The following is a 12073-nucleotide window of genomic DNA, read 5'->3' as shown; positions in this document are numbered from 1 at the left end:
CACAATTTAAAAGTTTATTTTACTTCTTTTAATTTATGACTGTAATCAATAAATAGAAAACACTTTTCAACAATTATTATTTACTAAGCACTAGTTCTGGACAATCACTAACCCTTACCAGATTATAGTATTGTTAAAAGTACGTGATTTCTCCCTTATACATAGAAAAATATTTTGTCATAAAAAGAATGCCATGATCATATAGGGAGGACAGAGGCCAGGATTCTTAGTAAAAAAAAAAAAAAAAAAAAAAAAAAAAAAAAAAAAAATTAAAGCATCCAGTAAGCATCAATTACTCTCTGACCATAAATTCTAAGGGTTTACTCAGAAGCAGATTAGAAACTGGAAACAGTACTCAGTTGTCCTCGACTGTGATTATTAGCCTTATTTCAAAGCCAGAGCTATTACCTAAAAGCAGAAGCTATTATATACAAGGAGCGTATCATCTCTATAAATCAGTAGCAATTTAGGTCCTCCCAGGACACCTCTGGTAATGTTTTGGAGACATTTTTGGTGGTCACAACTATGAGAGGAAGTGCTATGGACACCTACCAGACCTGGGTTACTGCTAAACTTAACACTAAACAAAGAACTATCCAGCCAAAAATGCTGAGGCTGAGAAACTCTAAATAAACATGCACTACTCTTAGATATTAATGTTTTAGGAAGACAGTACAGAACTGTGGACAAATTGGGTTTTCAAATTCTGGCTCCACCAATCAGGAATAAACTGCGTGACACTACCATGTTACTTGATTTCTCTGAGTCCCAATTTTCTCAATTGCAAAATGGACAAATTTACCTGACAAGGTTTTCTCTGTGAAGATTAAATGAAATAATACAGGAATAGGATAGTAGCTGGCATTCAAAAATGGAGTACAGTTTAATATTATCATTCATATATCACTTCAAGAGGCAAAGGTATCCTCGCTATTCCAGCCCCAGTATTCCTGCAACAGTACTGGTGAATATTAGATTTTCTTTAGAGTAAGAACCATACGCTGATGTTAGACAGACCTGGGGCTGAGGTCTAATTTAAATATGCAACAGCTGCCTGAACTTTTTTTTGTTTCAGTTCTCTCATTTAAAAAAGAGGCACAACAATACCTCACAGTGTTTTTGAGAAGATCAGAGAAAGTGTACATACAACTTCTAGCACAGTTATTGGCTTACCAGAGGATGCTATGGTGAGTTATCAGCAGCTATTCTGAGGTATTAAAAGGATTAATACCACTGATTAAATTCATTTTCTAAATCAACATTACTTATTTTGGTAATGGTTTTCATAAGAGCCATTATACTGTTAAAGAAAGAGAAAGTGGGCTATGCTGTGAGAACAGTTAATGGGATTATTTATATTTAACAGAAAATATCCTATTTAGTAATATTAGAATTTCATCTTTGTCAATATAATATTAAAGACTCTGGTTTTAAAACTACAATAAAATAACTGTTTTCTTTTTAAACACACCATTTCTCAAGTCCTAAAATATTTGCTAATATCTGAGAGACCAAGAAAACTCACTTATCAGCAATGAGTAATATTCCATTTCAGTAATTTCTCCACCTACTTAAATAAATTTATTAAACACTCATTATGTGCAGGCTGTGCTAGATGCCAAAGAAGATTTTTATTTTTTTTTTTAAAGGCCCTATTCCCCAAGAGAATTTCATGCAAATTGCAGTGATTCAAAGGAGGTAGACAGACCACATGGGGAGGAAAGAGGACACTGGGAATCAGAACGAAGAGTTCTGAGGGCTGACGTGGACGCTGACAGCCATTTGTGGTGGCGAAGAAAGTGGAGGTGTGAGCCACTGTAAGAGGCAGGAAGTCACAGGGGATTCTTGGGGACCAGTAAAGAAGCCAGGGTGGCTGAAGCTTAGGATATGTGCAGAGAAGTGAATAGTAAGGCTCAGAAGGAAAAAAAAAACAAAAACAAAAACTAGGTAAATCGGCTCTTTTTATAATCCTCATTTTTCCTTTGCGCTCTTTTGTATAAAAAGATGCTTCTTTAAGAATTAGAGACTGTGGTGATGGAACCAGAATTCTCCTCTAGTTGAATTTAAAAGATGAGTGAAGAATGTTTTAGCAAAGTAATCATAGTATTAGTGACTAGAGGTTATAATCTTCTGTTACCTTGGTACCCAGATGACTTGTCAACCTTCGAGGAGCAGAGTGTGTGCTACTAGAACTCAAAACGCTTGCTGTTTCATGATCCATTCGTGCAGTTGAACCCTAGAGATTAAGCAAATTATGGATAGTATAATTTAGATTATAGATAAATAGAGCTAATTTCACGTTAAGGGTGCACAAATGAACTGTCTTTAGGATAAATAGCTAAATACAGCATTAAAAGTCGTGGACATTTTAACTGCTTAAAATGAGTATTTTTACTTGTGAACCTAAGTAGATTAAAAAAAAAAACCTGAAGAAAAGGAGATTTATTACAAAAGATAGTTAAATACAGTGTGGAAGTAACTAAATACTGAAGAAATTCTAAGACTGGTATTTCTTCACAGATCAAAAGACATGAAAGCACATTCAGTTAAAGATAAATTTATTGATAGAAAGCTTTACTGATGAATGAAATGCTCTAAACTACCACAAAACTAACTAGGGATACAGTATAGCCCAAGTTCTCCAGAAGCTCACAGTGCAGAAAGGTCTGTTTAAAACTTCTTTTAGGGATCCCTGAGTGGCGCAGCGGTTTGGCGCCTGCCTTTGGCTCAGGGCGTGATCCTGGAGACCCGGGATCGAATCCCATATCGGGCTCCCGGTGCATGGAGCCTGCTTCTCCCTCTGCCTGTGTCTCTGCCTCTCTCTCTCTCTCTATCATAAATAAATAAATTAAAAAAAAAAAAAAAGAAAATCCTTTAAAAAAAAAATAAATAAATAAAACTTCTTTTAGAGAAAGACATGAATAAAATAAATAATTGCAGTGGGACATGATAAGCATAATAGAAAAATGTATAAAATACTGAGGGGAAAAAATAATAAAATATTGGAGGAAAACAGGAAGACACTATTAAAGGCTGCATAAAGGAGCGCCTGGGGGCTCAGTCAGCTAAGCGTCTGTCTGCCTTCAGCTCGGGTCATGATCCCAGGGTCCTGGGATGGAGCCCCCCATCGGGCTTCCTGCTCAGCAGGAACCTGCTTCTCCCTCTCCCTCTGTCTGTGCTCTCTGTCAAATAAATACATTTTAAAGTAAATAAATACAGGCTGGATTAAATATGTAATATTCAGGGTAGGCCTTGAATTTTCCTAAGGTAGGAGACAAATGGAACAGTCTGCGTAAAGGTAGAAGTATGGCCAGCACGAAGTGCTTAATTGGACAGAACACAAGGTGTATGGTGGGAGATAAAGGTTGTGTTATATTATTAACACATGAGTCATTTTAAAGATGTTGCTTTCAAGCTGTGGGTGTTGCTTTCTGCAGGAGGATGGCACAACCTGACTTATACCTTTTTAAATTCATTTTTTAAACTTATTAAATTTTACTAGATTACTAGATTATTAAATCAAGAGTTGCATGCTCTTCTGACTGAAACAGCCAGACAACCACAGAATTACATCCTTAAAAGAGTGTAAAAGACAGGATGGAGAGATCACAGGTGTGAAATCAGGACGTGGGTACTTTCAATAGCTGAACAGTCATGAGGGCACAAAGTAAAGAAGTGAGAACAGGGAACTGGGGATACCCTATATTTAGAGAGCAGAGTCAATTGGTTTGCTAACTGACCAGGTATGAGTCAAGAGATGCTGGGAGCCTAGCCCAACTTGGAGGCACTGAACTTGGATAAATGGGTGGATAATGCAGGTATTAATCAGTGTGGAAAATGAGATAGTCATTCAATATACTAATATCCTGTAAAAATACTCAAGGGGTATCTGAAAATGCAACTCTGGACAAGAGTAGGGGATACACATAAATATGTGAGACCTATCAAAATATAGGCCGTAGCTAAAGCCATTCGTTCATGATTAAGAATAAGGATTATAAGAATAACATTCAACTAGAAAGCAGTATTGGCAGGTATTCTATTGAAATTCTTAATTTTTTAAAAGGAGAAGAATGTCAACTCTTTGAGGACAGAAACTTTATCCTGTTCACTGCTGTATTCTCAGTACCAAGGACAGTTGTAAGTTGACAGTGGGCATCCGCAAACTATTTGTTGAGTTATGAAGAGGAGCTAGCTAAAGTCTAAGAGTATCTGGGGAGGGGACACCTTGGCCGGTTCTTTCACCTGTAGCTGCTCTGGCTAATGTGAGAAGAGGGTGTGGCAAAGAGAAAACCATGATGGGAAACACAGGTTTGAGGACTGTACATTGTTTATCTCCACCCCGGAAGGTACAAAGAGTTGTTGGAGTAAGTCAGTATTTCTGAATTTTGGAACCAACACACCTTGCAATTTCCTTTGTGTATAAAGTTTTTTTGTGATGTTAAAAACTTCCTTGTTAGCTAGCAACCTTAACTGTTTGTGTGCTAATTTCTACTGGTAGACAACACAGAAAATTGTTAATGATCATTTCTAAGTGACTAGTCAAGATTGTAATAAGTAACAGTTCAATGTTCATACAGAGACTTTGGAATTTGTTATAAAAAGTCCTTAAATACGTAATACTCTAAAGCTCATTTTTCAAAGGCCTGCTGCTACAGGCCTCATAATAAGCCGAGGTTAAGCTTTTATGACTAGTCCACAAAAGCTATTTTAGACTATCATTCATAATAATGTTTTTAAAAGAAAATTACATTTGTAAATGTAGTCTTAAAAAAAAGCTCTAAGACTCATTCAATTCTATTCTTAAAACGGGTACATTTTCTTGTACGTTAAACTTCCCTCAACAAAGTTGACTTTAAGAAGTCCCAACTTGAGGAGCACCTGGGTGGTTCAGCGGTTGAGCATGTGCCTTTGGCTCAAGGCATGATCCCGGGGTTCCAGGATCCAGTCCCACATTGGCCTCCCCACGGGAAGCCTGCCTCTCTCTCATGAATAAATAAATAACATTAAAAAAAAGTCCCAGCTTGAGTGGGCTTTATGTCTCCCCATATAAAAGCATGAAGACCCACTTATTCACACCCACATAGGGAAATCTAGGGTTGGAATAAGAATACCAGTAGAGTCCCAGAGGGGCCCCTTTCCCGTCTCTACTCCCCCCCCATTGGAGGTTAGATGCTTTATGTTGATGAGCCCTTTAGGGATACTTCTCAATGTGGAGCAGCTGGTTAACACTTCTGAGGGCAGGGAGAAGGGGCAGGAGAGAAAGATTCATCCTGCATTTCTTTCTACTGCTGCCAGCTATAATGGCTTTTCAATTCATAAATATTTATGAGCTTCTGCTACTTTCTGGGTACAGCACTAGTCCTTAAGGACATAACTGGGAGAGACATTCCCGCCCTCACTGCCTAGAGCCTCTAGACGAGGAGCTCAACACGTAGATGCAGAGTGAAGGGCCTGGGCAGAGGCTGCGTGAATACACAGAAAGCAAATACATACTCGCTCTTGTGAGTCCAGTGAGGGCTTCCTAGAAAAGGTGATGCAGGTATTGCACACTTCCGGAAGAAAGTTAGTGTAATGCAACTTTGCTTCCTGAGCAGCAAGTGGCAGCGAGTGGATCTGCCATTGCTCTGAACGGCGTCAATGAGCACCTGTGCTCTATCTTGATTTATTTTGTGCATCTGTGAGCAAGATGTGTCCTAAGATATCAGAAAAGCCTGAGAGAGATTATTTTTTTAGGTCTAGGAATGCTTGAAATTTTTTTCATACAAATAAATGGTAACTGCTTCTTTGGTTTAGGCCTTTTTGCCTTAGGAACACTACTTTTAGTTAAAGGGGAGTCCTATGTCTGATTTTGGACTTGAACCATGAGGAGTTTAGCCAATAAAAAAAGGAGGGGCAGCCCAAGGCAGAAGCATCAAGCAAAGGTAAGAAAGAATATGGTGTGCGGTGGCGGGGGTGGGAGGGGGACAAAACTGCAAATAAATTTGGAAACAAATAGCTTACTCCAGTAGTAATAAAGAGGATGGATTTGAGGTACCAAGACTCAGGATAGAAAATAGTCAGGGATTTTTTTTTTTTTTTTTTTTTAGATTTTAAATTCAGGCAAGGGGGTACACCTGGGTTGCTCAGCGGTTTAGCACCTGCCTTCAGCTCATGGTGTGATCCTGGAGACCCGGAATCAAGTCCCACATCCGGCTCCCTGCATGGAGCCTGCTTCTCCCTCTGCCTGGGTCTCTGCCTCTCTCTCTCTCTCTGTCTCTCTCGATCTCTCATGAATAAATAAACCTTTAAAAATAATTAATTAATTCAGGCAAGGGGCCTTTTTTGGTCTACAAGAAAAGATGAATAACTCCTTATCCTGAAGCAAACATACTATTTTGAGGCTATCTGATGTTTGTGGTAGGCAGGCTGTAGGAGAACCCCCGATGATCCCTGTCTCCTGGCAGTCATGCCCTTATGTAATATAATCCCCTCATTTTGAGTATGGGCTGGATTTAGGGACTGTATTCCAGCGAAGAGAATGCTGCAGGTGAGAAGTCATTCCAAGATAAGGTTACAAAGACCGTGGCTTCCATCGTGAGTACTCTCTCTCGTTCTCTCAGCTACTATGTTGTGAACTCTCCATGGTCAGGCGCAGGTGGCAAGGAGCTGATTTCTCTGGCCAACAACCAATGAGGACATGAGGCCTGCCGACGCCATGTGGGTGAGCTCAGAAGCAGATCTTCCTAGTCAACCCTTAAAAATGACTGTGCTCTGAGCTAGCGCCATGATGTAGCCTGATGAGAGTCCCTGAATCAGAAGCACTCAGCTAGGCTGCACCAGGATTCCTGACCTACAGAAACAACAATAAACATCTGCTGTTTTAAGCTACTACACTTGTAGCTAACTAACACCGTTTGAAACAAAACAGAAAGAAGGCACTAAATTACAAAACAAGGGAAAACCTCCTATAATACAACATGTCCCTGACATTCATTTCAGTGTAGACATCAAATTACCTTTAAGCTTCAATCTTAGTATCTTCCTGTACAGAAAGAAATCAGCTCTTTGATTTTGGAACACCTCCTCTTCTTCCAATCTATCTAGCTAGAAATTCAGATGTATTATAAAGAGATACCAAGAGAACATTCCAGTACACACATGGCCCTAAAACTTGGGCCTTGAGAATCTTCCCTGGGCCCTTTTATTACTAGACCTGTGCCAACATCTTTCAGAGTGACTTAGAGATGATAACCCATAAGAAATGGTAACTTTCTATGAAGTGTTTTCTACCCAACTCATGAGTAAATTCTGAAGAAACTTAAGTGTGATTAACTCTCACAAACTCAAGACCCATTTAAAGCAGTCGTGTTGCACATCTCTGGAATTGGCCTTGCTCGCTGTTCAAGATGCAAGTGTTCTCTACCTCATTCTCAACTCTCAGCCCTGAAGTGCTTTTCCTCACTGTCTTCTCTCTGCCACCCTTCCTTGGGGAACCCAGATTCCATGCTGCACAAACCCTCAACTTGTCACTTGTTTCTTGTGTTACTCCTGGCCTTACCTGAAACCTGGCTCTCAGGGAAAACCCCTTCTCCCTGCACCTTCTCTCCAATGAGCCATGTACTTTGGAGTGAAAATAAACAAATGTTCTTGCTAGTTTTCAATAGCTTTACTCCATGGTTATTCCATCCCACCTGCCTGCAAACACTGTTTTTTCTACACCCTGATAAAGACTGCTGAGTAGTATTTGAGAAATTTGAGCATGTGAGAAAATAACACAACTCTCCAGGATGCTGTGTATTTAACATTTATGGGTACCAATACATTTGGGCCCTTAGATAGTTGAGTTTGGAACTGAAGGAAGGGTGTATGTGGTGACAACTCTTTATTTTCTGCTTATTCATCCTTAAATCCACTGTCAATATAGACGAGCACTCAAAAGTTCACAAAGGGGGCCCAGAAGGTCTATGCCTGATGGCTGCACTTAGCACAGCTGGGCTCTGCACTCAGCAGGTAATCTGCTCTGGATTCTGTCTTTTCTCCTCCTGCTTACTCACTTTAGAATGTGACTCCAGGGGTTCTATTTCACAGGCAGTGGGAGTCTGAGTTACTGTGAGACCTAGCCTGAGGGGAGGAAAGAAGCAAGCATTTACCCTTTTTTCCTTCCATATAAATTGTATGTGGAAGTAATCAAATAGTATGCAAGAAATTTCTAATAGAAGTTTCCCAGCTAATTTTGTGCCCCCCTAATGAATTAATAGTTCTGGGCATAAGTTATCAGTTACTCTTAATATCACAAAAAGACAGACAACCAGACATTATGTATTTCCTGATTAAAGACCAAAAGACCACAATGCCACTCTGAAAAAGAACTGGAAACTCAAAACAACAACAAAAAAAACCAGTTTGTTCAGAAAACAATTGAAAATCCAAAGCTGATTTTATCTCTAGATCCAAATACCAACTTATAGGAAATACAGGGGATAGAGAAAAATGTCAAACTACACACCACAGAGATGTTACCAGTGAAATCCAGACTATGGAAAATTGTATGAAACAAACAAAATTCAAAATTGGTTCTTCAACAAATAAACATCCAGAAAACAAAAGAGCCAAAAAAGAATCTGTAGACTAAATTTGGAGATTTATTAACTAATTCCAAAGCATGAACCCTACCTGGAAAGAGTCAAATAAACTGAAAAATTATGACATTTATGAAACAATTCCAAATTTGAATACTGACTGGATATTGATGCTATTACTGTTAGTTCCTTTGGGAGTGTCGTTATATACTTTTAGTTCTTTTTTTTTTTTTTTTTTTAAAGTAAGCTCTACACCTAATCTGGAGCTTGAACTCACAACCCCAAGATCAAGTCGCGTGGTCTACCAGCTGAACCAGGCACCCCAACAGGGCACCCCAACAGCTTTGTGTGTATATATATAAAATATATTCTAAAACTTATTTATTTTAGAGAAAGAGCGTGTGCATGCCCACGCATGCGTAGGGGGAGGGGCACAGGGGGACAGAGAATCTAGAGCAGATTCCCTGCTGAGTATGGGAGTGTGGAGCCCATATTGGGGCTCTATTCTACAACACAGAGATCACAACCTGAGCCGAAATCGTCTGACTCTCAACCAACTGAGCCACCCAGGTGCCCCCCGCCCCGCAGTTATATATTTTTAAAAAGTGTTCTTATTTTTTGGAAATATGGAGTGAAATATTTATGGAAGAACTGATGACAATGTCAGATCATTCTCAAAAATAAAATAGGAGGGCAAAGTAGAATAGGGTATATGAGGATTACTCTATTATTTTATCTGCCTCTGTATATGTTTGAAAAATTTTAATAGTAAAAAGTTTTCAAACACTTATTAGCAGCAAAAGGTTCTATCATTTCATTTCTTTCCCACTCTTGGCTGAACTTCATCACTACTTACTGGCTATCACGAGAGATCGGTTTTAAACTTTAAATAGAAAAGCTAAGAACTAATTCATAAATGAATTACACATGTAGTTATATACTAAGAAAGCAGGGATCTGACCTGTATAATTTATTTCCATCTTTGTCTTTCCATTTAATTTCCAGGGGAGATTAATCACAGACCAAGAAACACTATTTCTAGGGCGCCTGGGTGGCTCAGTCGGTTAAGCATCTGCCTTTGGTTCAGGCCAAGATCCTAGGGTCCTGGAATCGGGCTTCCTGCTCAGCAGAGCATCTGCTTCTCCCTCAACCCCTTCCCCTGCTCACGCTTTCTCTCTTTCAAATAAATAAAATCTTAGAGGGATCCCTGGGTGGCTCAGCGGTTTAGCGCCTGCCTTTGGCCCAGGGCGCGATCCTGGAGACCCGGGATCGAATCCCACGTCATGCTCCCGGTGCATGGAGCCTGCTTCTCCCTCTGCCTGTGTCTCTGCCTCTCTCTCTCTCTGTGTGACTATCATAAAAATAAAAAAAATTAAAAAAAAATTAATATTAAAAAAAATAAAATAAAATAAAATCTTAGAAAACAAAAACAAAAAAAACCCCCACTGTTTCTAGAAGGGATGCCAGATCTTCCTTCCAACCAACATCTATTTACTGTTATCAACTATTACCAAGGGACTGTGAGGATATGAAAACTAGATGAAATCTTTGCCCTCCTAGAGCTATTGTCTAGTGGGAGTAATCAATATTAATCAAATAATCACACAAATAAATGTAAAATTGCAAATGTGGTACTCTTCAAAGGAGCGGAATGTTCTAGGACAGTCTATGACAGTGGGATTTGAACTGTTAGAAAGTCATGCTTAAGTGCAAAGACACCTGAACTGATGTTAATGGAGTGAAACGGGATGAGAAGAGCACTGTAAAAGAAGGGACGTAGACTGTGCACAGGCTGCAGGAAAGGGAGGCCCAATAAATATCAGGTACTGAAAGGCCAGGGTTGCTGAAGCAGTGAGAGCCAAGTGTGATGTAAAGCCAACAAATTACGTGGGAGCCAGGTTGTATAGGTCATAGTAAAGCACCATCTTACTCTAAGAGCCAAGGGAAAGCAATAAAGTTTTACAAAGAGGGTGATTTACTCTTTGCAATGATCATTCTGGCAGATTGGATGTAGACAGGAAACCAGGGGAGAGAGGGTGTAGGATGAACTTTCATGTAGCAGTAGTGGCAAGTGCAGCAGGATAGGAGCTTTGCTGGATGCTATTTTGATCCTGAGAAAGTCAGAGACTCATTTTCATTTTTAGTTATTTCAATGGTTTTAATTTCTGGAGCAAAAAATAAAATAAATGAACAAATCCCAAGAGGCTGTCATGTGTAGAGATCCTATGAAGATAGCTTAAAGGAACCTCAGCTAATTCAATCACAGTCCCCATGGGCATATATCACTTGGCTACATCAGGATTTGGAGCAGCTGTAGTACTGTTTTTCACAGTAACTAAAAGTAACCAATAAATGGCAATAGCAGTGCCATGCAAACACTGATTTGGTGGCAAGGTCTATGGCTGATATTGCCAGACAAAAGTGCTTGTCATGTTTATCATGCAATCTACAGAACTATCAGAATTCACCATTTGCAGAATGAATGAATGCTTGCCTCTGATTCACTATTTTTAATAGATCTCATGCTCATTACAAAAAATTCAAATACATAAAAATGTAAATATGAATGTAAAAACAACAAAAATCCTAACAATTAGAGATAACATTGGTAACATTTTGAACATTCCTCCAGACATTCGTCTATGCACGTACACATGTATACATATGTGTAATATGAAAGAATATTTGTTTTATTTTTTAAAAAGATTATTTATTTATTCATGAGATAGAAAGAGAGAGAGAGAGAGAGAGAGAGAGAGAGAGAGGCAGAGACACAGGCAGAGGGAGAAGCAAGCTCCATGCAGGGAGCCCGACATGGGACTTGATCCTGGGACTCCAGGATCAGGCCCTGGGCTGAAGGTGGCGCTAAACCACTGAGCCACCTGGGCAGCCCAGAATATTTGTTTTAAAGAAAAAAATGTTATGGTGAGCAATGGAAATACAGTTCAGCTTAAATTTTTTTTTTTTAAGTAGGCTCCACGCCCAGTGTGGAGTCCAACATGGGGCTTGAACTCATGACCCTGAGATCAAGAAGTGAGGGGAGATCAAGAGTCAGAAGCTTAGCGGACTGGCTGCCCCAGCTAATAGGATTTTAAAGAGAAGGACAGGCAATTAAACCTACAAGTTGTGCTCAATTCTATGAGAACATAAATAGAGAGTACCTGAGAGCACTGTATCAGTTCTAGGGGAGTGAGGACAAGGAAAATGTCCTGGAAGAAATGGTGTTTAAGCTAAGGGGGAAGGATAGGTAGGACACATACAAGTGAACTAAAACAGAGGAGAGTCCCAGGCAGAGCACATCACGTAGAAAGCCTGAACACACTCAAGGGACCTGAGTGTGATGGGAGTGTGGAGGGTGAGTGAGTGTGAGAAATGTGGGCAAATCATCAGAGAGCAGGCATCAAAGAATCTAGATTTTGTTCTATGGGCACTGAAAGGTTTAAACAACTAAGTTATATGGTGTTTTGGAAGGACCACTCTGATTACAATATGAAAAATATACTAGAAAAGTC

General features: G+C 39.5%; 1 protein-coding gene across 7 annotated transcripts in view; it reads right to left on the bottom strand.

Moving 5' to 3' along the window:
• APC (APC regulator of WNT signaling pathway) overlaps positions 1-12073 on the bottom strand; it is a 123087-nt gene that overhangs the window by 22771 nt on the left and 88243 nt on the right. For all 7 annotated transcript variants that reach the window (XM_055340102.1, XM_055340120.1, XM_055340149.1 and 4 more), the window contains one exon: positions 2138-2236. In XM_055340102.1, the coding sequence (XP_055196077.1) occupies positions 2138-2236 (99 nt within the window). The remainder of the gene's footprint in view (positions 1-2137; positions 2237-12073) is intronic.

The sequence above is a fragment of the Nyctereutes procyonoides genome, unplaced genomic scaffold (genome assembly GCF_905146905.1).
Source record: "Nyctereutes procyonoides isolate TBG_1078 unplaced genomic scaffold, NYPRO_anot_genome, whole genome shotgun sequence".
NCBI classification, from domain to species: Eukaryota; Metazoa; Chordata; class Mammalia; order Carnivora; family Canidae; genus Nyctereutes; species Nyctereutes procyonoides.
The sequence above is the reverse complement of the archived record's forward strand: the minus strand, read 5'-3'. Positions and strand labels throughout refer to the sequence as shown.